Source organism: Squalius cephalus (assembly GCF_949319135.1).
Source record: "Squalius cephalus genome assembly, chromosome: 1".
NCBI classification, from domain to species: domain Eukaryota; kingdom Metazoa; phylum Chordata; class Actinopteri; order Cypriniformes; family Leuciscidae; genus Squalius; species Squalius cephalus.
This window is the reverse complement of record NC_137122.1, coordinates 47,811,500-47,838,634: the sequence shown is the minus strand read 5'-3', so window position 1 is coordinate 47,838,634 and position 27,135 is coordinate 47,811,500. Positions and strand designations below refer to the sequence as shown.

At 38.7% G+C, this 27,135-nt stretch overlaps 1 protein-coding gene across 2 annotated transcripts; it reads right to left on the bottom strand.

Annotated features, from left to right (window-relative positions):
- Window positions 1-4,830: 4,830 nt before the first annotated feature.
- il2rb (interleukin 2 receptor, beta) lies at window positions 4,831-15,831 on the bottom strand. Of its 2 annotated transcripts, none has more exons than XM_079876686.1 (10): window positions 15,615-15,831; window positions 13,300-13,390; window positions 12,433-12,544; window positions 12,266-12,335; window positions 12,076-12,163; window positions 8,487-8,620; window positions 8,099-8,321; window positions 7,891-7,993; window positions 7,589-7,673; window positions 4,831-6,335 (listed from the first exon to the last, which is right to left on the bottom strand). In XM_079876686.1, the coding sequence occupies exons 2-10, from the start codon at window positions 13,376-13,378 to the stop codon at window positions 5,643-5,645; spliced, it is 1,587 nt and encodes a 528-aa protein (XP_079732812.1). In that variant the 5' UTR covers window positions 13,379-13,390; window positions 15,615-15,831; the 3' UTR covers window positions 4,831-5,642. The 2 variants fall into 2 exon arrangements, with proteins under 2 accessions (XP_079732812.1, XP_079732813.1); XM_079876687.1 differs by having other exon boundaries at window positions 4,837-6,335; window positions 7,589-7,674; window positions 7,895-7,993; window positions 15,615-15,718.
- Window positions 15,832-27,135: the final 11,304 nt, after the last annotated feature.

Sequence of the window (27,135 nt, the reverse complement as noted above, 5' to 3'; positions counted from 1 at the left end):
AGGGAAAAATCCTCAGTCAGTTCATTTCTCCCTCCCTCTTTCTCTCTCTCTCCCTCCCTTTCTTGCTTTCTAATTCACCCTCAGTGCCTTTCTTCCATCCCATTCCTGAACATAAACTCAAAGAGCCTCCCAGCTGAGACAGACTTTCCTATTTATTTTACTCTTCTTCGTTTTCTCCCTTTCTCTAATCTAAAGTGTCGGTCAAAACTTCTCCAGGAAAGGTAAATCTTTCTATGTCCAAACAAACTGTTTTCAGAAAGATCAGTTTTTGTCAGTTTCTTTCAGAAGTTGCCCTGTTCAGAACAGAGTAAACCATGTGAAGACCCACAACATTTATGAACATAAACATTTATAAGCACACACACAAACACAAGTGAACTCGCTCATAAACTCAATGTGGCCTGTACAGCATGTATATTTGCAGGATGCAGCTTGTTACATGAATAGCCAAGATTTTGGTCTTTAGAGGCCCATGTTCATCTCCAGGAGAATTAATAACAAGATTTTGGTCTTTGGAAACTCATGTTCATATCCCATAAAAAATTCAGGCAAAATGTCTGCACAACTTACTAGTTCACCGAGCACTTCTGTGGAAACCCATTTGTTTTTCTATCATGGTGGGATCTTTCCACTGATTTTTTATTGGTTTTATACTGAGCTAATGGTATTTTCTACACTGTATTCTTAAACCAAATGACATAATCCTTACCTACATTTTCAATAAACCTTATTTAGTTTATTAAGTTGTTTTCTGCATTCAATCATCCCACAATTTAGACAAAATCTGACCCGCACACATTTACTTATCTAAATGAGAATATACTTTATTCTATACCTAAAATACATAAAAAATAGATTTCCATACTCCTAAAATAAACTTGTATTATTTTTCTAATAATTAAAAAAAATTCAAATGTGAATTTTTCCCTAATTACGCTGATGCATCCCACAAAGCTCTCAACCGACATGCACTCATCTGAAGATACAATGCTTTGCTGCTTCCAGAAGTAGGGAATGTGGGTTATTTATTTACATTCATGTGGAATAATGGGTCACTCCAAGGTAATTAGAAATAATAAGAGAATAAGTGGTTGGAGTGTCAACATTAACAATAGTGCTCACAAATGATGGCCAATACTGCAAGCTTTACGTTTCAGCAACTGATCATTTAAAAAAATAGTGTAATAAAAGAAGAACTTTTGAGGTTCTGTAAATATTAAATGTAACACACACCCTTAGAATACACATACTCATCTGTTTAGCATTAGTACGTCTGGGTCACTGGTTGAATTCCTGTTACTTATGCAATAGTAATCATCTCGTTCTCCCCATATGGAAAGAAAATTAAGGTCTGTCATTGACCTCTGATTGACAACAGGCTGATTTTGTCCTCTACTCAACCCGTGCTGCATTCCTCTCCATAATGCTTCCTCATTTTCCTTTCAATATTGTTGTCCAACATTCTCCTCTGTGGCTTTGCACACATAATTATTCGCCGCTAACATCAGGATCTGTGAAAAACATTATTATGAAGCTTTTCTTTATGGGTTTATACTCTGGAGTGTTTGGATATGAAAGAAGTTAAAGGAATAATTCACTCTAAAATGATATTTCATAATTTACTCAGCAATTGCCATGCCATTTCAATCTCATATTTCTTTCTTCTGTGTGGAACACAAAAAGATATATTAGGGAAAATGTCCATTCTGAGGAAAAAATCTGAATATCTGATATAATAAATTCGGAATCGTGAGGGAAAAAGTCTGAATTGTGAGATGTACACTTGAAATACCTTTTTGTTATTTTATTCTGGCTTCCATAGACTGCTACTGTCAAATGTAGGGTAGGCAATTTTGGAACGGCTAGCTTTGCTAGCAAGCTAGCTTTGAAAGCATAAGATCCCACCCTCCCTTCAGAGCATCTCCAAAGCCACGCCTCCTTCAAAACACATGAACGCACAGCAAGAGCAGAGTCTGCAAAGCATCACGAGAGACGATGTTAAATTACCTCGTGTCTCAAAGCATGTCTCAAAGCACATAACATTACAATAATAATGATCGTAAACAACTTAAAGAGCTCTTTATTTTCTGTCACCCAGAAGGCTCCGCCTACAAAACACATCATTGCTGTTTCCAAACACTCAAATGGTCTATTGATGCATTCTTGCTAATTAAAAGTATTAAATTCTTTCATTCTTTAAAAAAAAAAAATAATAATAATAATCTTACTGACCCCAAATTGCTATATTGTATGTTTTGATCCCACTATTATCGTTCATATACCTATAAGCAGTCTGTCTCCTTGCTGATACCACATTCATGAGCTCACTACTGCCTACTAGTGGAGAGATCAACCGTTAGACCCAATTTCCTCAAAGACGGTCAAATCCAGTCAGGAAGCACCTATATGATATATGAGGACTTGATGCCAAGCCTTATGACAGGGTCGGGATCATCAAACACAACGCACTCAAAAAGTTAAGTCACGTAAGTTAAAAATCGTGTTATTTCTCCACCTTCTCTCAGAAGACTATTTTGTAATGGTTCACTGAGTTCATTTTTTCAGGCCACAAATTTGAGCTTGACTTTGTCTGGTTACACAAGCCACACTCCAAAGCAGTGAACGGAAACGGGTTGGCACTTATAAATGTCAGACCACATAGTACCTGCAATAACTCTCTCTCTCTCTCTCTCTCTCTCTCTCTCTCTCTCTCTCTCTCTCTCTCTCTCTCTCTCTCTCTCTCTCTCTCTCTCTCTCTCTCTCTCTCTCTCTCTCTCTCTCTCTCTCTCTCTCTCACACACACACACACGCTTTTTTTGTAAAGATGACACTTACACCACTATATTTTTGGGGGATTTTATTTCAGTCTCAACAATAACATATATGTAAGAGCTATGACTATCAGATAAGTAACTTATAATAATGTAAGAAACATAAAATAAGTATCAAACAAGTGCATTCTTTGTTAAGATAAAAAAGCATATTTCATAATATATTTACTATTTTTTTAATGAAATAAAATGGCTTATTCTTGAGATTTCTAAAAGGAACAATCCAGAAATGCTCAAATAATACCACAAACATCCTTAAAAAGTTCTGTTAGAAAATGTACATATAACAGTATAAATGAGTGTTGTAATATCTCGAGAGATTTTTACGTTAAAAAGCCTGTAGCTTCTGCATACTTCAAAATGACACCCTGAACTTCTAAAAAAATCACATTTGAAAAGCAGCATACCATGTTCATAGCATTCCGTGGCATTAAACATGAAATAACACTAAATAGCAGCTAAAAATCAAGCAAATGCTTTGCACTCGAACTTGAATATTACAAAAATGTTGTTCATGTGTTGTTCTAAACCTGCATAAAGTTCTTTCTAATGCTTAGATTTTTTTTTTTATAGAAATGATTTTTGGGTAAACTATCCCTTTAAGACGCATTTAAACACATGTGTAAAAGAAAATCTTCCGGGATCAGAACGTTTAGCTCAATCAGCATCTCTGGCATTCTGCCAGCTACCATGGAAAAATATTTCAATGTGTCCCTCAGTTTGTAAAAACAGATTTGCTTTTTTTCCCTGTAATGCATTTACAATGAAAGTCTATGGGGCAAGACATTCCAGAGGGCATAAAAACAGAAATGTAAAGCTTGCAAAAAAACGTGTTATTCGAGCTGTAAATGTGTCTATATCGTCTTGATTGCAGCGGCACTGACATTCTATTATTTAACCCAGAACATGCCTTTAAATCGAGCTTCATGTTGCTGTACAAAAGTATAGAATATAATCTGATATAATGCAGCTGTTACTGATCTTTGAACTATTTGTGACTGTTTAATTCATTCAAATGGAATATAGTAAAGCAGTGGCTCTTAAAGTTGTCATGAAATCAAAAGTGACCCTATTTACTGTGTTAGCGCACATTACCAGCCTTGTGGTAAACAATTAATCTGTGCATTTTAAAATACAGAATTTTTTTTTGTTTGTTTGTCATGGCAAACTTTAATCAAAATCTAAAATCTGCTTCCGCTCTGGAATGGCATTCCTTCTCTGATGACGGCTCGGGTTGAATATCCTTAACCACTCCCCTCCTGCTGTCAGTCTGCTATGTGCGAGGGATGGAGAGGAGGTGCGCTAAAATAAAACCCTGGCCTCTATTCAGTACTCTGTTTCTCTTGGAAATGCGTCACAACTCTGAAGTAAAGTCTGTTGCAACTTCTGGTTCACTGGGACTTTAAACTAGATTTTTTGGGGGGTTTTTTTTGTGAATTGTGTCACCCACCAAGGTATTTTTCATAAATTTCCGGTCACATGTTTGAAATGTTAGTAGCCTATGTTACCACCTTGTATAATTAGTTGCTTTAAGGCCCGTTCACACCGAGGACAATAGCGATAACGATATAATAAAAAAAAATATAAAAGAATAGCAGAGTTCACAGCACAACTGTAACGACAACGGCACAGTGAAACGACAATGACGAACGATAAAAACTGGCAGCTGGTGTGGACGCTAAGATATTGTTATAGTTATCTTTATAGTTATCTTTCTTGGTGTGAACGGGCTTTTATGAATGGTTTAGTTCAATTTCACTGAAACACTTTTTAATCGGCTGTTTAGGTTCCCCTTGTGACAACTTACCCCAATAGAGTGTGAAAATATGTCTTGCTCTTGGGGCACGTTGTCACAGAAGGTCAAAGTGTGTTCAGTGAACTATAATAAATGTATCCTTTTCCTGAATAATAAATGTAGAAATGTTTTATATAGCTTTTTATATATATATATATATATATATATATATATATATAGTTTTTTTTTTTTTTTTTTTTTTTTCTGCTGTATGCAGACATCTACCTAATTCTCTTTTACTGTACTTTTACTCTCATCTACCTACTGTTGTTTTGTATGTTGTCATTGTCCCTTGCCATTATTGTTGCTTGTTCATTGTAAAGCGTCCTTGAGCCCTGGAAAGGCGCTATATAAATAAAACTTTTAAGGTACACTACCATTCAAAAGTTTGGGGTCAGTGATTCTTTTTGTTTTTGTTTTTATTTTTTTGCAAAGAAATTAATATCTTTATTCAGCAAGGATGCAATAAATCGATCAAAAGTGACAGTAAAGTCAATTTTAATGTTACAAAAATATTTCTATGTCAAATATATGCTGTTCTTTTGAACTTTCTATTCATCAAAGAATTATGAAAAAAGTGCATCACAGTTTCCATTAAAATATTAAGCAGCACAACTGTTTCAATAATCAGAAATGTTTCTTGATCATCAAATCAGCATATTAGAATAATTTCTGAAGGATCATGTGACTGAAGACTGGAGTAATGATGCTGAAAATACAGCTTTACCATCAAAGGAATAATTTACATTTTAAAATATATTCAAATAGAAAACAGTTCTTTTAATTCCTAATAATATTTAACGAAAGTAATTTCACTTTATTGTTTTAATCAAATAAATGCAGCCTTGGTGAGCATAAGGGACTACATTCAAATACTTTTTTTTTTTTTTTTTTTTTTTTAAATCTTTCCAACCCCAAACATTTGAACGGTAGTGTATCTTTCTGACTTTCAAAACTAAACCTACCCCGAGGCCCCAGTCTCCCCCTATACAGACAGAGATGGACTGGACCTGCGCTCAGATGGATTTGTTGCTGTATTTCTGCATCTCCTTCAGGGTCAAATATCCACTCCCGCAGGGCTCAATCATGGAGGAGGGTCTGGCCACAGCGCCCTCTGCACGCTCAGAGGTGGAACTACAGCTGGGTGCTCTCACAGGTTCAGACCACGGTGTGATGATGGGCACCGGAGCGAAACTCTCTGCTGGGCGAACAGCACCGAGGGAACCTTGCAGTGACATAATGAAAGAAACCAGCGCATGTCCTTCCGCCGCGGCGTCTTGGACTTCATCACAGTTCTGCTCTCCAGGTATGTCGAACCCTGAATCCGGGCTCATCGGCTGTTCCATCTGGTAACTTGGGGTTTGCAAACAGTCATATGAAGACCCAGGCGACGAGAGAGTGGAGCCTGTGCCTTCCTCAGGGTTATAGGTGAAGTACACAGGGCAGGATTCAAGGTAAAGAGAGCCCGAAAGCGATTTGCTATAGAAGTAGCCCATGTTAGAGAAACCAGATGATGAAGCGTGGCTGGTGCCGCTGTTCTCAAGTCCAGAGTCCATCTGATTTGAGTGAACAAACGCAGCAGTAGACATCTGAGCGTCGGGATCCAACAAGGACAGGTCCCAAATATCAGAGATTTCTACAGGTGAGATATCGTCACATGACTGAGGGGTAAGAAATGGCCCATCTGAATTTTGACAGCCCAGCCAATTCTGTGGAAAGGAAAGAGGAAATGCATGTGGTCAGTGTGTGTTTTTCTGGCTTGCTGAAGGAAGATATGAGTAAGCATTTGCAAGAAATGCAGGTCTTGGCCACATCTGTAAACTTGGGTGTGTGTGAGTTTGTACTGCAAAGATTTTGCATTGGAAGAAAAGTGTGTGAACCTGATAAGGTTATTGGTAGTCTCATACATTTCTGCATGCTCAACTGCGTTGGTGTGAATTCACAACATAGAAATTGATAAGAGGGAATTGCCACAATACTGGTAAAAACAGCAATATCACCGTGAGTAAGGGGCGAGTAAGATTATTTTAATACTTTGATTCAGCAAGGTTGCATTAAATCAAACAAAAGTGACAGTAAAGTTACAGTAAAGTTATAATGTTACGAAAGATTTCTATTTCAAATAAATGCATAAAAAAAGCAAATAAAAGCTATTTAAAATTTATTTCCACAAAAATATTAAGCAGCACAACTGTTTTATACACTGATAAATGTTTCTTGAGCATCAAATCAGCATATTAGAAAGATTTCTGAAAGATCATGTGACACTGAAGACTGGAGTATCAATCACCACAGGAATTAATTACACTTTTAAAATATATTAGATGAGAATGAGACTAAAATGAAAATATATATACACGCACACACACACACACACACACATATACAGTTGTGGTCAGAATTATTGTCACCCCTGGTAAATATATGGTCAAAGATGGCTGTAAACATAAATCCGCATTGTTTATCATTTTGATCTTTCATTAAAAAAAAAACACACATCTGGTGGGTTTGCTGCCAAAAATCTATTTTTTTTAGTTTCATCTGACCATAGAACCTCATCCCATTTGAAGTTTATACTCCTGTGAAGCAAACAAGTCATAGCTAGACAATTTCATGTTTAGTCACCCTGGTGTGATACATGTAAATATTCATGAAAATATACTTGAGAGATATTTTACTCATAAAAAAGTCTAGGGGTGCCAATAATTGTGGCCAACATCTTTTGGAGAAAAACATTTATTTCTTAATGTGATTTTCCCCCCACTTTCAATTATTTTACTTCAATGAAAGGTAGAGTTTTGTGATTTTTTTAAATGAAAGATCAAAAGGATAAACAGTGCAGATTTATACATATTTACCAGGGGTGCCAATAGTTCTGACCACAACTGTGTTTGTGTATATATGTATATTGTAATAATATTTCACAATACTACTGTTATGCAGGAGATACAGCAGAACTCACCTGGAAGTTTCCACCGTGAATGGTGTGAAGAGGCTGGAAATATCTGGATGGGTCTGGAACATGTTGATGGTTTGGTTTTAATAACCTGCAAAGAAATAATAACACTTGATACAGATGCACAAACAAACACAAATATCAGGTACAAAGACCAACAGTAACATACTTTCACGGAAATACTGTAGTTAGAAACATACATACAGATGCCTACACAGCACTCTACACAAATAGGGTAAAAAACTAGGCCTTGAACGTCTTAAAAATTGAGGTCAAACAGATAAAACACATACACATCTAATACTCACCGTTGGTTGCTTTTCTTTATCTTATAGATGACCAAAGAAAAACCAGAGAGAACAAGCAAGACATGGAAGCCAATGATCAGAACTACACGCATATCATCAGTCACTGATGGAGAAAAAAGATGAAAACTGCTGTCATAAAATATATGATGATCTTAGCTCACAAACAAATATTATTATAAAATATTACTAGGCTGGCAAGAGGCACCACCTGGTGATGATTCTTCATCCCCTGGTTTCACTAATGGCTTTCCAATGTCAGACCTCCAGGACACAGCAGGACTCCAGTGGCTCCATTCCCCCTGAAAGTAACCATCATTTATGGGTTCAACAGGCTTCACACGAACCCTGGCCTGGTACTCTTCTCCTACAGTCAGGAAATGATGGCTCAGCAGCACGGAACTTTCATGAGAGATATTCCAATGTTTTGCCATCTGTAAAATCATATATACACATAAAAAACACATACACAAAAATAATATATAAAAAAAACACACTCAAAATAATTTTGTAATTGACTTGGATGTGTTCAAATGAATGCCATTTATTTGATTAATTCATTAGGGTAAATGTTAAATCAAACACAAATGTTTGCTTACCTCCCAGCTTGTATGTTTGGCTTTAAACTGCAATTGGAATTCATACTCCTTTATGTCTTGTGGAAAGTTACTGCCTTTACTCCAAGTTATGTTATCCTTGCTTACAGTGGGTTCATCTGGTGGTTGTGTCTTAACTGTCATTCAAACAAACAAATAAATACATAAAACAAACAAGAGAACAGTTACATTGATAAACATGTAGAGTCAAGTCATCATCGTTTCAATTGTTCTCAAGGAATCCAGGAATTGATCAAATGTATTCTTTGACTGTGATGAGTCACAAATGCATAAATGTAAATGTAAACAAAAAAGCAACATCCCCAGCCCCATATCATGGTGTTGCGGTGCCTGAACCCTCTAATTATGGCTTGAATGGTAAAAAAACAAAAGGTTTGGGTGTGTGTAATAGACAGATTTCATTTTACATATAGCATAAGGATTGACGTCATGGGGTCTCTCCTGGGAGCCCAATCGCCTCCAAGTGGTAACAGAACGAGCCAATGAACATTGGCCAGTGAGATTTGCATGCAAAGTCACACCCACTCGGATGTGTGATGTCCGGCATTCTGTTCTTCTGCCTCCTCCATTCAATGGTGGGGCCACTAAGCCTTACATGAACATTCAACAGGTGGGGCGTGCAATTGTGGTTCAGTTGTGCCCGCAAAGTGCCGCCACCTGGCGGAATCATCCGTGTCTCCCGTCCAGGTTCAGCGGCGTCCTGTTTAACTTGGTGCAGGCATACATTCCCCTGTACTGCATGCGGAGATTGCAGTCCTCCTGGCAAAGGACGCAATAGAGCCTGTCCCTCCAGCCAAGATGAAGTCAGGATTTTACAGTCCGTACTTCATAGTACCCAAGAAGAGCGGGGGGTTACGGCCAATCTTGGATCTGCGTGTCTTGAATCGGGCCCTTCACAAGCTCCTGTTCAAGATACTCATACAGAAATGCATCCTCACGTGCATTACTCCCAGGATCGGTTTGCAGCAATTGACCTGAAGAACGCATACTTCCATGACTCAATTTTACCTCGACACAGACCGTTTCTTCGCTTTGCGTTCGAGGGTCGAGCATATCAGTACAAGGTCCTCTCCTTTGGGCTGTGCCTGTCTCCCCGTGTCTTTACCAAAGTCGCGGAAGGTCCCCTCCCCTGCTGAGGGAGATGGGCATTCGCATCCTCAACTTTTCTCGGTGTGGAGTTGAATTCGGTCAGTATGACAGCGAGTCTCTCCAGCGAGCGCGCGTGGTTGGTGCTGAACTGCCTGAATACATTCAGGTGGAAAACAGCGGTTCAACTGAAACAATTTCAGAGGCTCCTGGGGTATTTGGCAACCGCAGCCGCGGTCACACTGCTCGGATTGATGCATATGAGACCTCTTCAGGCGGAGGTGCCATGGCATACTCCATGTGACCATCACATCAAGCTGTCGCCAAACATTCAGCCCATGGTTGGACCTTGCATTTCTATGGGCCGGAGTGCCCCTATAACAAGTGTCCAGGCATGTTGTTGTCACAACAGATGCCTCAGCAACGGGCTGGGGTGCCGTGTGCAACGGGCATGCTGCCTCAGGCTACTGGACAGGACCTCGACTGCAGTGGCATATCAACTGCCGCAAGTTGCTAGCAGTACTCCTTGCCCATGTGCCGATTCCGACTGTTGCTACACGACAAGTATGTACTGGTCCGGATGGACAACACATTGACAATTTTGAGACAGTCTTTAAAGACAGTGTTCCTGATCGCACTCATTTCCTTCAAGAGGGTGGGGGACATGCAGGTCTTTTCGATCAGTGATCCGTGAGTTCGGTCCGGCCCTGTCTCAACCCATCCTCAGACCCCGGCCTGGATACATGCCCAAATTTCCCACCACTGCCTTTTGGGACCAGGTGGTGAACTTGCAAGCACTGTCCCCGGAGGAGGCAGACCCAGCCCTCGCATTGCTGTGTCCCGTTCACGTGTGTTTATATGGACCACACGCAGAGCTTCAGAAGCTCAGAGCAGCTATTTGTCTGCAGGTCAGCAGAAGGGAAAGGCTGTCTCCAAACAGAGGTTGACCCATTGGATTGTGGATGTCATCGCCTTGGCGTACCAGTCCCAAGGCAAGTCGTGCCACCTGGGGGTGAGAGCTCACTCCACTCGCTTTCCCTGTCGGTAAACCCGTGTCTTTCCCTGGGCAGTTCTCCTCTGTTCTGTCTCTGTGCCGGTAGCAGTGCCTCCCTGGCTAGGTAGGGCCTACCGCAGAGATCTTCCATATGTAGAACTGCCCCTCGGGTCAGTCCTTATGTGTACTTCCAAACGTTATCTCCCATCGGGCAGGCTGTGGTCTCCGTAGCATTCCCCTCCTTTGGGATAGCGCACGCTTCCCCAGCATAACGATCATGGCTGAAAAATGATGAGAATTGAGTTCCGAAGCACTCTTCCCTGAGATAGGAAAAGCAGCTTTGACCATCCTCAGAGTAAACCATGTCTCTTCCATTCCCTTCGGTATGGGAGAGTACCTCCTCTGGCTTACAGGGGGAGCTGGGTAGGTTATGACATTGTGAGAGCAGTTGTCAAGACGGCATGCCATAGCTTGCCAGCATCTACATCTCCAACACTCGTAACACAGATCAGAGGCTACGGCATTTTCCATAGGGACCCCTTGACGTCAGTCAATTGTAACGTTGAACATGACTGACTGAATGGGAACGTTTAGGTTACTAATGTAACTCCTGTTCTCTGAAGGAGGGAACGGAGACGTTACGTCCCCCCTGCCACAGCCTTGAACCACCGCTAAATGGCCGGGATCCTGTCTCGGCTCCTCAGCAAAACATGAATAAAGTGAGTAATGCCGGCCCTATTTATACCCGTATGTCCTGGTGGGGATGACTCGGCATGCAAATCTCACTGGCCAATGTTCATTGGCTTGTTCTGTTACCACTTGGAGGTGATTGGGCTCCCAGGCGGGATCCCATGAAGTCAGTCCGACGTAACATCTCCATTCCCTTACTCAGGGAACGGGGGTTACATTTGTAAACTAGACGTTTTTATTAAAACAACAACAACAAAAACCTTAAAGACATAGTTCACCCAGAAATGAAAATTGTCATTATTTACTTGCCCTCAATTTGTTCCAAACCTGTATGAGTTTTTTTTTTCTCCTACTGAAAACAAAAGAAGATATTTCTAACCAGAGTTTGTAACTTTTTTCCTACTATAGAAGTTAATGGGCCCCATCAACTGTCTGGTTACCAACACTCTTTAAAATATCTTCTTTTGTGTTCAGCAGAAGAAAGAAAATCATAGAGGTTTGGAACCTGTATGATTGAGGGTGAGGGTGAGTAAGTGATGACAGACTTTTTAATATTTGGGTCAACTATCCCTTCAACCATGTCATCACCAATTTTTTAAATGCCCTTATCAAAATACTTATTTCGTACTGTGATGACAATGTTTTGCTCATTTAAATTGCAAAATCGTCTTCCAGGCTATTTTTTTTAACTGTTACAATTACTCCTGCTATTCTCTAATTTCAGTCGTTCTGTATTTGTTTTTTTTATACATTAACCTGCCATTTTAAACATATCACTAATAGCAGAATTAATCCACTTACTGTGTCGGCCAGGGTGGAAATGCAGATTAGTTCTGACAGATCCATTACAGGTTACACTCAACCAGATTTTGTTAAGGAAAAAAAAATGCTGTGTTTGAGAGAGAGAGAGGGGAACGTAAGAAGACAATCCACGCTGATCAACTCCAGTGAATTGTAATTTAACTTAATTGAGAGATCTATTTCTACTCACTTTTTTTCCGTAGGTTATAAAACAACCTCTGGTAGAATGTGATTGATTGCTTAGTGGCACCAGCTCACATCTACACACAAGTTCAAATTTGATTCGAATTTAAGAAAGTTTTTTTTTATCAATGTTAAATTTGTCCAATCTGAGACGTGAAACTAAAATTTACAAACCTTTTTCCGTCTTTGTTCCCCACAAGCTCACATCGCTGGCCGGAGTAATTTGTAGAGCTTCGCCATACACAAGAAATCTTTGTCAAGTAGTCACTCACACATGAAAGATCTTCTGTTTTTGGTAAAACCAGAAGACAAATGTTATAAGTGGATAGAAAACAAGTAAACATTTATTTTGTCTTTCAATACTTGTAAAGTTAACGGGATAGTTCACCCAAAAATAAAAATTCTGTCATTAATTACTCGCCCTCATGTCATTACAAACCTGTAAGACTCTTGAAGATTCTTCAGAACACAAATGAAGATGTTTTTGATGAAATCCGAGAGATTTCGGTCCTTCCATTGACAGCTTACGCAACTACCACTTCCAAGCCCCGGAAAGGTAGTAAAGACATCATGAAAGTAATCCATGTGACAGAAATCTCTCAGATTGCATCAAAAATATCATCATTTGTGTTCCGAAGATGAACGAAAGTCTTACAGGTTTGGAACTACATGAAGGTGAGTAATTATTGACAGAATTTACATTTTTGGGTGAACTATCCCTTTAAGAAAATTAGCATAACTATACCCAACTAACATTATTTGGCTGCCAGAATGTTCTCTGAACATTACTGAAACACATACCTTTTTAAAATTTGTTTAGTTAGGAAAGCTTTCTTTACAGATATAGAATGATTGTTTGTTCCTTCCCTTAAAAATAATAATTAGGGAAAGAACATTCTGTTAGTTATTTTAAGATTGTCTCAAAAAACCTCCCTGCAACGTTCTGAGAACATTATTTTATGATTGAAAAAAAAAAAAAAAAAAAAATGAAACGGGAAGCAAATACTAATGTTAGGTAAATGTTTTGCGTTTGTAAGGTACCTGTTTGTATGTTATTGGACTGGCCAGTTCCATAAAGTATGATGAAGATGAAGAAAGGAGTATACCAGTAATCCTTCATCACTACTTGGATCTGAAACACACATATAAAACATAATTTTTTTTTAAATACATCTTTAGTATAAAACAATATTTTACTCTAAACAATGAAAGTGTATGGGGACAGAACTGTCAAGCTCAAAAATGACACCAAAGTAGCCCATATATGTTATACTCCAAGTCTTCTGAAGCAAATAGATTGTTTGTATTCAGAATAGATCAAAATAAAATCTTCCATCGCCATTCATTTTTTATTGTATGGACACGATAAGCTTGGACATTCTGCAAAGCAGTTCTCAGTTTTGACTCATCAAACACTTCAAAATGAACATTCCACAAAAGTAGCAACACTCAATGTTTCATCCATTTCATCCATCATTTCATCATTCCATAAGCATATTAACTCAAAATCTGGCTTCCTAAAGTCATTTATATGAGGTTAAAACTTGCCACTCAATGCAGTGCTACTACTGTGGTTGTCCCATTCTGTTGTCTAAATATTAATATCTATGGTGATATCTGTGTGGTAATCAGGTGATATGATCTATGGTGATCTGTTAATAAACTCAGTAAACTGCTATGAGGTCACAAACTGTCGCTATGGAGATTTGACTAAGAGCGCAACCGCAAAGCTGGTTTTTTACCTGTGGCTGAAAGTGTGACACAAATGCACACAATATTGCTCCTAACAAGAACTAAGTTTAGTCACGCTGAACTGGGATGGTAACACAAAGGTTCTGGGTTCAAAGTCAGACCCGAAATAATTATCCAATCAGTGCAATGAAAGAGTATTTTATCTGCAAGGCAAAAACACTTATAGTTATATATATATTTATAGTTATGCACCATAGCTTAAATTTGAAACCTTAAAAGAACAGTTCGCTTAAAGATGACAATTCTATCGTCATTTACTCACCCTCACATCTGTCCAAACTTGTATGACTTTCTTTCTTTTGTTCAAAAATGTCTAGAACGATAAAATGCTAAAAAAAGGGTGAGTTTCGATTTATTTTTACATTTGTGCACAATAATGCAAACAGCCAGTTAGCCAGAGGAGCTTTAATTTTTAAAATTCAGACTTTCACTTTTAAATGGCATCGCTGTGGCTTTTTACCTGACAGGATGTTGCCCAAAGAAAACGGTAAACTGCAAAGCACGCATGTTGAATTCCATTGCAAAATTCTTTAGGTGCGCATATATGACGCAAGCTAACTTTGACTCTTTTGCTGAGTGGGCCATTGTCAACAGCGCACCCCTCTTTGTGAGTGGGTGGTCAAACTGTATACAGGCAATTTCCACTAACACTACAAAAACGACACCCACAGACAGCAACAAAAACCCTCAGCTGTAAGCGTAAGGTGACTTCTTGTAAAAAGACGCACTTGTAGACTAATAGCCCAGAAGATGCCTTGCCTGTAAAAGTCAAATCAAACAGTGACAGGACACTCTACAGCAATCACTGACGGTGCGGTTTCACTTGAACACATTTAAAAGTGAGCGCTGAGTAATTCGGATAGCAGTTTATTTGACACACGGGTTTCAACCTCAACTACTGATCTGAGTGATCGCTGCGCTCAGTTTCAACACTCTCGGTTTCACAAAATGCTTCCAAACTTCTTGGGTTATTCTTAAGAGCACATGAAGTTTAATAGGAACTAACTTGTACTTTGCATTGGTAAATTAACTAAAAAGGTTTATTCACCAATGCGTAACGAGTATTTACCAATTTATTTACCAGTAAGTGGTGACTAACAATCAACCCAATGACCCCAAGCATCCGGACACTAAAGTCACACTTAAAAATGTCTAAATGTCAATTGCATCAGACAGCTAAATATTAAAACAAGTGGCATCTGCTAAAAAAATATTCTACATCTTTTCTCAGAACTGTCTTTCTACTCACTTTTTGTGTCATTTTGCGAGGGGGAATTTTAGTGAATGAATTCAGTTTTTACTGGTGCACATCTTCCAGATTGATTCACATCGACATAAAGTCACAATACGCTTAGTTTTCAACAGTATAACTATTGTAAAACCTAACAAATTTCTTCTTGTGAAACGTTTTGCTCAAAGTAAATGCTTATTTGCAATTGCAAATATACTGCAATGACATCCATTTTTTATTGTGGCTTAAGTGTTCAAAAACATTTTAGGGTCAAACGCTGTCAAATCAGTCAAATCAGCTCAGATGTTGTTTGATATACAATGCATCATTGCTCAACCCAGCAGTCATTTAATATCGCAAGTGTAATACTTACCCTTTGCCTTCAGCTGACTGTCAAACAGCTGTCATGGATGCTGAGGTCTGTCTGTCTACCTGACCACCTACTCTTCATCCTCCTCTCTTTACCGCTCTTGCTCTATCTGCCCCTCCCCCTTTACCTCCATCTGTCAGGAGGATCTCTCTTTCTCTATCACTCTACTCCTTCCTTTCTGTTACTCATCCGACCTCTCTCTCTCTCTCTCTCTCTCTCTTTCTCTCGCTCTGCAATTGCATTTTCTTCCTCCCTGCTCGATTTATGACTAACCACAATGTTTGCTGACATGTTTACAAAGCTAAATCAAGAGGTCAGAGGGCCCGAAGAGAAATAATTTCCTCTCAGTCTTTCTTTGATGCAAGGATGTTCTTTTCTTATTGTTTAGAATGTATTATTTATATATTTTATTGTTGTGTCTTAGTATACACAATTTTGTGATAGTCTGAACATTGATTTTTAGAGCAAGATTATTACAAGTTATTGGAGAGGCCAGGAAAATGTGAATTTCTTGGCTTTTGATAAGAGTGAATATTAGCCACCTGGGCCCCACGCTGGGCTCGACACGCCGTCTGAGCGGTGCTCTGAGCACAAAAGTTTGATGAGGACCACATCCTGTTTCATACAAACTTTTTATACCCACAAACTACACACACACACTCAGAAAACATGCATATAAACAATCACATGCATGCATGCATGCAGGAATCCACATGCACCGACAAATGACAAACTCTCCTTAAATAAAGCATATTAACTTTCGGAGCTTGGAAGGGTTCAGTTTGAGCAGATGTTTTACACCATTATCAGTGTCCTCGTCAGAGCTAGTTTCCCAGGCTACAAATGGTTTAAACGGATAGTTCAACAATCCATTTAATGTGTTGTCACATTTACCATTGCTTGGCAAAAGTCTTTCTGTCATTTCAATAAGAATTCATGCAATCGTGAATTGGAGGGCAAAGGATTTCCCTGGCAGGCAGGCAGGCACTCATCCTATAGTTGGTGACTGCACATTTATCTGGAATAGAAGAAACGATTGTGTGATGACATCATAATACACATGAGGTCATTGTTTATATTTTCGCATCATGAATAAAAGCAGAAAGAACAACAATGATTCTCCAAAAGTTCAGCCGCTCTTACAAACCCACAGCTACATGCACAACCTCAGGGTTTGTTTTTGTTAACAGTTTGGCATTGTAAGCAGTTAACAGTTTGTACTATGATAATTCAAGTGAGAACGCAAAGTTTAAGAAAGTAGGCTACTCAAAACTAACTTAGAACAATTGACATTTGGTGCAGCATCAGAACAGGAACTCAAAGTGTGAGGTGAGCAAACAAGATGCGTAACACGCTGCTCTGGTAAAGGTCAGTTGTCTCGGTGAAGGGAAGGGGGAGGGATTGACACTCATGCAAAACAAGAAAACAGCCTCGGATTGCAAGACCGCAAGGAGATGGTGTTTTAGGGGTCTTAAGTAGGTGTTAAGAGTGTATGTACAAATATGTGGGTAGAAACTACAACCTACATTCAAAGCACTTTGTAACTTGACCAGCAACACCCAAAATAAACCAAATCAATGTTGCGTTTTACAGCTTCTTGCAGAGGAAAAGACTCAACATAATATACCATTAGGAGATTATCATCCGAGTACCACTTTTTTAACAATTGAGACTGTGTATATTAACATTAGCTAACAACAAAAAAACACATTACATATAGTAAAAAAATGCATTTACAGCATTTATTAATCTTGTTATATGAATAGATTTTTAGCTACATCTGTTAATGCATTGTGAACTGGCAAGGTATTACAGATGCTGTAAAAAAAAAAAAAAAAAACACTGTTCATTGTTAGTTTGTGATAACTAAAGCATTAACTAATTTTAAATCTACACAACAAACCATTATCTGAAATAGAGCATATTAGCTTTCTTAAAGTGTTTATACAGGTGATGCTAACACAATATTGTTGTTAAATATTACAGCAGCAACAACATTTTTTTTTCTTTCTGTTCTGCATTAGCTGTCAAATATTGTTGGCTCTTGACAAATAACTTGTAATTGTCTTGTAGAGTCACTTGAAATGACTGGTTCTGCAGGATAAACGCGTCTGCTAAATAAATTATGTTTAATGGCATAACAGAATTTTAAAAAGATCAAGAATGAAAATGAAAGGAATATACGACATGTTCAATACAATAGAAAACCACACACTTCGACAGCATATCATCCTGTCCATTACCACAGAAAAACTGTTTGTATCTAAATTATGCAAAAATGAAATATGTCTCTTGTGAGTGCATAAGTATTCACTTTTTTTTTTTTTGTTAACAACTCTATGGATCTCTCACAAACTATTTCCTGAAATCATGACACAACCAAGAGCTTCACTTATGTAACCTGGAATATTCCTGTTAAATAAATAATATAAATAAATAAATAAATAAATAAATAAATAAATAAATAAATAAATAAATAAATAAATAAATAAATAAATAAATAAATGTTTTTCAAGAATTTGACTTTGTGGAACAAAACAAATCTCAGATTTCTTTCTCCACCAAAGGAATTATTTAAAAATGGAAGCTGCTTATTTTAAAATACATTTTACATAAATATACTGTGATTTGCTTGTGGAATGAGATATGTTCAAATATGATCAAAAATGAATCTTTTTGGCCACAAAATAGTCTGCACAACAAAATGTGACAGATTTTTTTATGGTTGAGATTAAGACTTTAGAAAGTTCTGATTACTGTTGCTGGTTTAGATATTGCATTTTTAAAGACTTGTTATTATTAGGCAAGGCAAGGCAAGTTTATTTATACAGCACATGTCATACACTATGGCAATTCAAAGTGCTTTACATAGAGGTGGAATAAAAATAATCACAAAATAAAAGCAAGAAAAATAGTTATTCAAAAGCTTTACATAGAAAGGGATTTTAATAATCACACTATAGCAATTCATAGAGCTTTGCATAGAAAAGACACAAAATAAAAGCAGGGGAAATTAAAACAGTTATAAAAGGAATTAAAAGAGATAAATGATACAGTTATACAATTAATTCGAGTAAAATGAATTAAAATAGTAAATATTACAACTTTATTAAATATTAAAAATATTAAAACAGCTCAAACTGCTGAAAAAGAAAACAGACTTAAATTCATTAAGATTCCCAACAATGGATTGGATTACAATTCTGTTCATAACTTTTGATACTTATTGTTTACTATTGTGAACTTAAGATTCTAAACAGTTTTAGAGAAACCAGGCTTTAAAATAATACAAGAGAGACTTAATAAGAAGTTTAGTTAGTAATAAGTTTTTGATTAAGAAAAATGTCGAATATCATATTTAAAAAAACACACAAACTCATGATTTAAAAGGCTGAGGTGCCATTTGTTAAATCAACATGCAACATGTATCAAGGTGTAATGAAGGTGTTCCTTTGCAGGAAGACCACAAATAGAGGAAAATATTATGCAATAGAGCACAGATCTTACGTAATATATACGTACCCACCAAATTTCACTAAAATGAATTAAATTCCAGACAAATATTAGCGCAAACAGCCTCATTACAAGGCATTTGTCAGCTTTGTGAAACATTTCAGCAATCACTTGTCATACGAACAACCTACATTTTTCACGTAGAATTTGTTCACTTGACATGTGCTGCAAACACGTGAATCAGTTCTGGATTCTGAGTTGTACAAACCACAGAAAGAGCGGTATAAACAACCTGTGGTTCAACAACTATCGAGATAGAAAGAAAAAAAAAATCTGTGGTGATAGTGAATATTTTTTTGTATCTGAAATCTGATACGAATTGCGGTGTTTACTGAAAGATGCACAGATAAAACAGGGAAAAATGTGATTGTGTAGAGATTTCACAAACACAAATATACTCCATACAATTTATTTTATTTTCATTTCAAAAGTGCACTGTACTGTTTTTGTGCTGAGTGGGTGTTTAAAAACCTCTTCTTAAGAAAGTGTTGCCTTAATAATGCGCAATGCCTCTTTGACACCGGATTTTCAGGAAGCTGTACATGAAAAGAACAAGCCATCACAACCGGAGAGGGAAAAAAAACAGGTTTCAGTGGTTTTTAAGATCAAACCACGCAAGTGAGACTGTCAGTTTTACGTTACGTTCATACCACATCTTACAGAAAAACAAAAAGACATCAGTCACAGAAACTTTCCCCACAACACCTCGCCAAATGTCTTTAATGTTGTCTATATCTCATATACCATCTGTTTTAATACAAAAATGCTTAACCTGCTATTCAATCCATTACAATATAATGATACTTTTGGCAGACTCTTTTATCCAAAGTGATGTGCATTGCATTCAAGGTATACATCAGTCCATGCGGAATCAAACCCATGATCTTGAGTTGCTAGCACAATGCTCTACAAACCATGGCACATTGTCTGTTTTATCTCCATGAATGGAATGCAGATCTTTTTAAAGTGAATTGTACATAAAAAAATAAATAATAATAACAATAATAATAATTTTTAATACATTTAAAAAATACCTTAAATCCCCCCAACACTGCACCAATGTAGAGTAAAAACATTAATAAATTGAGTGATATTACATTTGTTTAAAAAATTGTTTAAAAAAAAATTTATGTTACAAATCACATTTTATGTCTGGGGTCTCTGGGGTAATTATGTTCAGCTGTGCACTAATTAGTCACCATCACACTGAAAAAAAAACAATAAGTAAAATTTACTTAAAGCTACACTGTGTAACTTTTTTAGTTGATTCTTAGCAAAAAACACTTAGTTCTTTCAAAAATATGTGCTCATTAATGTATATTTACTTCTTTCAAGTAATAAAGTATTCTCTTAAGTTTATAATCTGCCATTGAAAGTACATACGGGTGAGGGGTTCGAATCAGGGGGGCAGCGTTTCATATTATGTTGAAGCTTCCCCGGGCGCCGCCATTGGCTATCAGACCATCACCTGCTGTTAGCATCCCATTGACTCCCATTCATTTTGGCGTCACTTTGACAGCGATTAACTTTACATCTGAGGCGTTTAAAGACATTTGTCCATTATTTTTTTCTAAAGAAACACGAAAATGTATAAAAGGCTCCATTACCTTGTATCTTACGTTATGGCCCCGTACAGGGCCGTTTGAAGGAATTTGGGGGCCCCAAGCAAAATGGACATGGAGGCCCCCCCAATAAAAAACATATTATAATATGTAACCATATTCCGTCCGTTCGAAAAAAAAGTTGCACTAACTGTTTGTTACAAGCAGCATTTCCTTGATTTATTTATTTTTCTTCTTTTTTAAATTAAAACTAGCACCATAAAATATTATTTCTTTTTACTTTGAGCAATTCTGGAGCTATAATTGACTCTTCTTAGGAGCATATTAAACAAAACAGCTCCTTGGAAAAAAATAAATTTAATATTGTAGTAGTAATAAACAAATGTTTATTTTAGTTAAGATTAACATTTGAGGGCATTGTATTCAAAATGTCAAAATAAAACCGACGTACTTGAAGGCATTATAGCCTACTATTCCTGCGTGAATGTTTCTCACTAGATCTCGCAGCAATGTTATTACTTCTGTGGCGAATTCAAATGCTTTCTTTACTGGATCTCTTATTAGTGCTGTGTAGTAACAGTGTCACATGATCACGATCGGCTCGCGCTGCACTGGTCCAAACTGATAAACAACTGTCCGTCAACCACACAATAACGAGTAGCTCAGTTTCGTTCCGCTTACATTACGTTTGCCATTTGATGTTGGGCAATGTTGTAGTCGCGCCGGCGTCTCTACATTATGAGCGCGCTTGCCACGCGCAACGCGCCTACATTTGAAATAACGAAATTTTGGTCGGCAGGAAAAATTATCCAACGAACGGTTCAATACGAATACGTGTATCGTTACACCCCTACTTACCACTATCTTGTTTTTTCTTATCCTCCTCTTCCTTTCTCTTCATTCATTTCTGGCTTCCTGAAGCATAATTCCGCTTAATGATGACTGCCGAGGAGTTTTTGTATTTTGCCGGCAGCAGAGATCGCGTGGTTGGCTGGCTGCTGTCAGCGACTACTGAGGGGGACCCCCTTGAGGGGGATCCCGATAACAGTGTCATTGCACTTTACTGCATTGACTATCAAAGGGGCGCTCACACAGTTTGTCGTTGCATTTTATTCTTAACCAGTCGTTGTCTTGGGGCCCCAGGCCAGCTCGGGGCCCCAAGCAATTGCTTGGTTTGCCTGCCTTGTCGCGACGGGCCTGGCCCCGTAGAAGCAGTTTTTGTAAAAATAGGCTAACGATTGCGTCATAACCATAGACAGTAAAAGAAATGGACACAGCGACCCCATTGGAACTCAATTGAGACAAGTGAAGCCCATTTTTAGCGATTTCTTAGCACTTCCTTTCCTGACGCGCAGACTCAAACCGAGCAAAGCGTTACACGGACCACGTGAGCAACCCGTCTGTCTTCTAGTAGCTGTGCCAAGAGAAATCTGAATCATTCCCTTCCGAATCTTGCAGAGACGGAGAGCGTGAGTAGGAATTGTCCATGAGCATGGAGCAGGATCAACTTTTGCTAGGTATTCTGATTAATTATATTGTCACCTCTACGTCCCCCCGATTGCCCTCGAGCTTCTCCTCCTGTCCATACGGTAATCTCTCTAATGTGCGACAAAGAGTCGCTTGGTTATGACGCAATCGTTAGCCTACTTTTACAAAAACTGCTTCTACGGGGCCATAACATAAGCTACAAGGTAATGGAGCATTTTATACATTGTCGTGTTTCTTTAGAAATAAAAAATGGACAAATGGAGTCTTCAAACGCCTCAGATGTAAAGTTATTCGCTGTCAAAGTGACGCCAAAATGAATGGAAGTCAATGGGATTGCTAACGCAAGTGAAGTTCCGCTCAAGATGGCGGCACCCGGCCGACTTCAACTTCCGGTCGACTTCCTTCCCGCTTGGTCATAACCACGCGACTCTCTGTCACACAGTAGAGAGATTACCGTATGGACAGGAGGAGAAGCTCGCAGGCAATCGGGGGGACGTGGAGGCAAAATGACAAAGTAATTAATCAGAATACCTAGCAAAAGCTTCTCCTGCTGCTAGCTCATGGACACCTCCTACTCACACTCTCCGTCTCTGCAAGTTTCGGAAGGGAATGATTCAGATTTCTCTCGGCACAGCTACTAGAAGACAGACGGGTTGCTCACATCACATCTACGTCGTCAAGCTCAGTTTGAGTCTGCGCAGTACGCTTAGCCATCAGGAAGTTAGTGCTTCTAATTGACTTCACTTTCCTCCGTTGAATCCAATGGGGTCGCTGTGTCCAGTTTATATACTGGCCGTTTCTCAATATGCGTTCTTGTCTGTACTTGTGTTCTTGTGGACTTGTGAAACGTCATCAGTCGCTGCCCAAGTACTGTCCCAATACACAAGTTTGCATTTTGGCAAGAACGGTTAAAAATCCCGGAAGTGTTCTTGACACGCCCATTTTACCGAGGATGTAACGGTAACTTGAGTGAACTTAACGGCAGAAATATAACAGCATTCATTTCGGCATTCGAGGAAGGAGAGGCAGGTCAATACAAGTCGTTTTTCTACAATTTCGTACGCTATTTCATCACTAAATTCACTTCTGAGAACATTTGATGCGAGAAATCAACTGTGTAGATTTCAAATATTGGCATTTTTACGACAATTTATGGCGAATCGAAAATGTGCTCGAACGTTTTCGGAAGTGAGAATCTCCATAAGAATAACGGCCAATAATAACGTCAATAATTCTCGTTATGTTTGGGTACTGCAGACGGCGTCTGTGCGGGGGTGTTATTGCGCAATACCAGCAAGAACACATCGTCTCAAACTGTCAGCAGCGTTCTGTGTGCTCGTCACCTTGTGAGTTCATTCTTCCAAGAACAACTAGCAAGAGCGTTCTCCCCAAGAACACAAGTCCGTTCTTTGCATTCTTGGTTTTGAGAAACACCCACTGCCTATGGTTCGAATGCCGGTCGCCATGTTGCCCCTCCATCTTGAAACTACATTAGCCAAAGAGGGACATGCCTGTAAATTCAAGCTTCGCCTTTTGCGTTTTTCACTCAGTGACACCGTGACGAGGGGGAGATTACTCGCGAGTGCCGGCAGATTTGAAAGATAGTGTGTGTGTGTGTGTGTGTGTCTGTGTACTCACATTTGAAAGAGAGAATTAAAACGTCAACGCGACAGACAAATCAGCAAGACCATAGTCAATATTGGAGTAACTTTTCCCAGATGGAAAGAGCTCATGAGGAGAAAAGATTTTAAAACGGACGCCGAGGTTGCCTGCTTTCTTCTCGACAGGTAATTCAGCCTGTTGTAATTCATTTGTGTAAATTCGAAGTTTTATAGTTGCTTGTCTAACCATAGCATGGTTGTGCATAACGCCAGAACGACCTCTAGTATAACTTCATCCTCGCGTCAATGGTGAAAAAGTATTGTTTACCTTGTAACATAAATCTGTGCTGCGACGGATCACAGGTAATGAATAGTTTTAAAGGCGCAATTTTTTAAGCTATATAAAAAAAAGGACACTGTAAATTTTAGTTATTTTTAATTGCTTTTACTTTGTACACATTGTAACGTTAGCCTAATCTGATTATGCTGGGATAGCCGATTCCAAGGGTGACATTTACCTCCTGACATCTGTCCTGTAGTTTTATTCATTTTAGACGTATTGTTTATTATTGTCATGGACGAAGTCGATAACTGGAAGCCATGTTAATCTTGGAATAATACGGCCACCGTAGGAGTTAAAACGCCCTCGGAATTGAGAGGAACAGAAACTAATATTCACTGGGTAGTCATATACAATTTCACCGCTAGATGGGGGTAAAAATCACACAGTGTAGCTTTAATTTCTCTTTGGCAAGTTTTGCACACATATTTTCACATATGGAATGGAATTAAGTAAACTCGCGAGCCGAGCCGAGACGAGGTGAGTTGAGCTGGTGGTAATGGAAAAGCGCCATATGATCCGGACCGAGACTACCTCTTTTCGTCAGACCAAATTTCGTCTGTTTGGTCCGGACCGTGGTCCGGGGGAGGTTTCACACCTGTAATTTTGATTCGGACCAAACTGAAAAGTCCGAAAATCCGGACCAAACATGGTAGGTGTGAAAGGGCCCTTAGTAACTTTGTTGGAACTTTATTCATCGTCATCGTCTGTATGCCTGCAACCAACCGTGACAGGACCAAACAAAGTTGAGTGTGTATAAGATTTTCTTTTTTGTTTACGTGTTCAGTGTTTTTGTTCCATTTTCACCCCATCTTGCACCATGGACTTTCCAGGAGTTCAACTCCTGTGCCTTGAGCAGGGAGAATGCTCTCTTGAGGAACATTTAGAGACATTTCTGGATCTCGCCCATCAGACTACCTTCCCGGACAACTGCCTGTGCACATTCCTGCATGTCGGACTCAACGCTGCCACACATGCACAGTTGTCCGGGGAGGTTCCTCGAGGGGGCTTCGCAACATTATGTGGAGTGGGCCAGCCAAAAATCCATCCCCTTCACCGCTGACAGAAAAGGCTATACTATACATGAGGCAGGCAGTGCAAGTGACAAATACAGGAGATGACATGACTCACCTTGTTGCTGACTGATCCAACTCACCACAGTTGTTTGATGGACTACGTCCATGCCTTTTCAGCACTAATTTTTCACTGCTTGTCTTTAGTAAATCCTGACAGTAGTTTTTAACACCAAAAGAGGGTTTGCGTTGGCACAAGCTGTTAGTAAATCTGGCCCATGGTCTAGTTTGCATGTTGCATCTACAACCTCTAGACAAACTCAATTGGTGTATGTTTACATGTAGTAAAACAGACAACTATATTGTGTTCTATATGAAAACAATTACAAATCTGAAACTGCAAACAGGATTGATGATTTTAGATGTTAAACTAATTAGCTATTTGCTATTGGGCTGCTAGCCCACTAACAAATGACCTTAATGGCTGGAGGCCTTGCATGACTAATGTTGTTAACTCAAATAAAGGCCAGGACATAACAAGTTGACGGTGTTCCACACCGCTGGCTCTAGTTGGACGCTGTCGGGTTTTTTGGATCGATTCAGCATGTTGAATTGGTGTCGGGCCATCGGTGTGAGAGAGAACTCTTATTGGCTGTTCAGCTTAGTGAACGAGTCATTGCACGAGAAAAAAAGGAAAATGATGAAAGCGAACAAAGTCAAGAAGGTTCAGACAGAATATTTTCATAATAACATAAGCCGACTAGTCGTCGTTGCTAGTTCTTTTACGTTGGCTTGGTGTGTTACATGCAGTCAAGCTTTTGTTATTTGCAGAGTACTGGTTTGTGCCATTAGAGGCTAATTGTTGGTCTCTCAGGAAACGGGGGAGGTCTGCCTCTGCCCAGTGACCAGCACATTTCATCTGAATGGCCAGAATCTGTTCAGCTTGACACAGTGTTGCTTTCTGAATTCTCCTGCAGTTTGAGGATTTTCATGACAACTTAACACAGCTATCTTGCAATGCATTTGTCTGTGACTCAATGTTTGATACATTTAAATGTATTTTGTGTTGGAGAGACAACACACAGGAGCAATTGCTCTACATGCAATCCTGCATTTCTAATTAGTAATTCAAAGAGAACTCCGTTGTTGCAGACAACAACTTCAATTCCAGAGTACTCCCTTTAAAAAGTTTAAACATATTATCTGCATATGTCTCAAACGATTCTTCAGTACTGTTTCCGATTGAAAATCAATTCCCATCCAATCGGAGTCAAACGCCAACCATGCAGATTATGAAAGCATTTAATCCATTCAAGATCTCGCTCTCAGGCTCGTTTTGATACATTGATGCACGTCATCAAAACTTGTAGTATATTATAGATCAAAATATCTGAAACTGAGCTGATAGCAATTTAACCCTTTCATTTAAAATATTTATTTATCAACCCACGTACATTTAAAATATTCTAACTGACCCCCCAGAGTGAGTTTTTTTTAAGGCGACCATTATTTTAGAACGTTTCCCCTTATTGTTTCCATGGCGACGCATCATGCTTGTCACGTGACACACTGCAGCCACAATAACACTGTATGGCAGATGTATCGCTTTTATTTAGTTTTTCCTTTTTTATTCAAAATATTCACAAACTTGCTTACCATGTCATCAACTTTCTGATATTCCGATTCTCAAATACTTGTAAGTGAGTGTGTTTTGTCGTTTAAAAACCTTTATAAATTATCTTGATCTGTAACGTGACATGGGCGAAGACATCTTCGTTTGCACCGCAGTTCAGAGAGTCAGTCGGATTTACAGCACGTGAATTCATCAGTTTCTCCCGAAATACATTCCTGTCAGGACCAGTACCGTCAAATGCGATTGACAATTAGAAGACAGTTAGGACTGGCGGTATGGTTCTGTTCTGGGCAATAACTCCCTGTGCATCCATGCAGCCTAGCATGGATAAGAGCAGGGAGAGCACCAATAAACCCCCCTTAGGGTAAACAGAA

Bases quoted from the DNA above. Each gene is read 5' to 3' on its own strand.
- il2rb (XM_079876686.1), bottom strand. From the start codon at position 13,378: ATGAAGGATTACTGGTATACTCCTTTCTTCATCTTCATCATACTTTAT. The intron at 12,164-12,265 runs GTGAGTAGAAAT...TCTCAAACACAG, and splicing joins TTATAACCTACGGAAAAAAA to CATTTTTTTTTCCTTAACAA. The intron at 7,994-8,098 runs GTGGTGCCTCTT...TTTCTCCATCAG, and splicing joins GGATGAAGAATCATCACCAG to TGACTGATGATATGCGTGTA.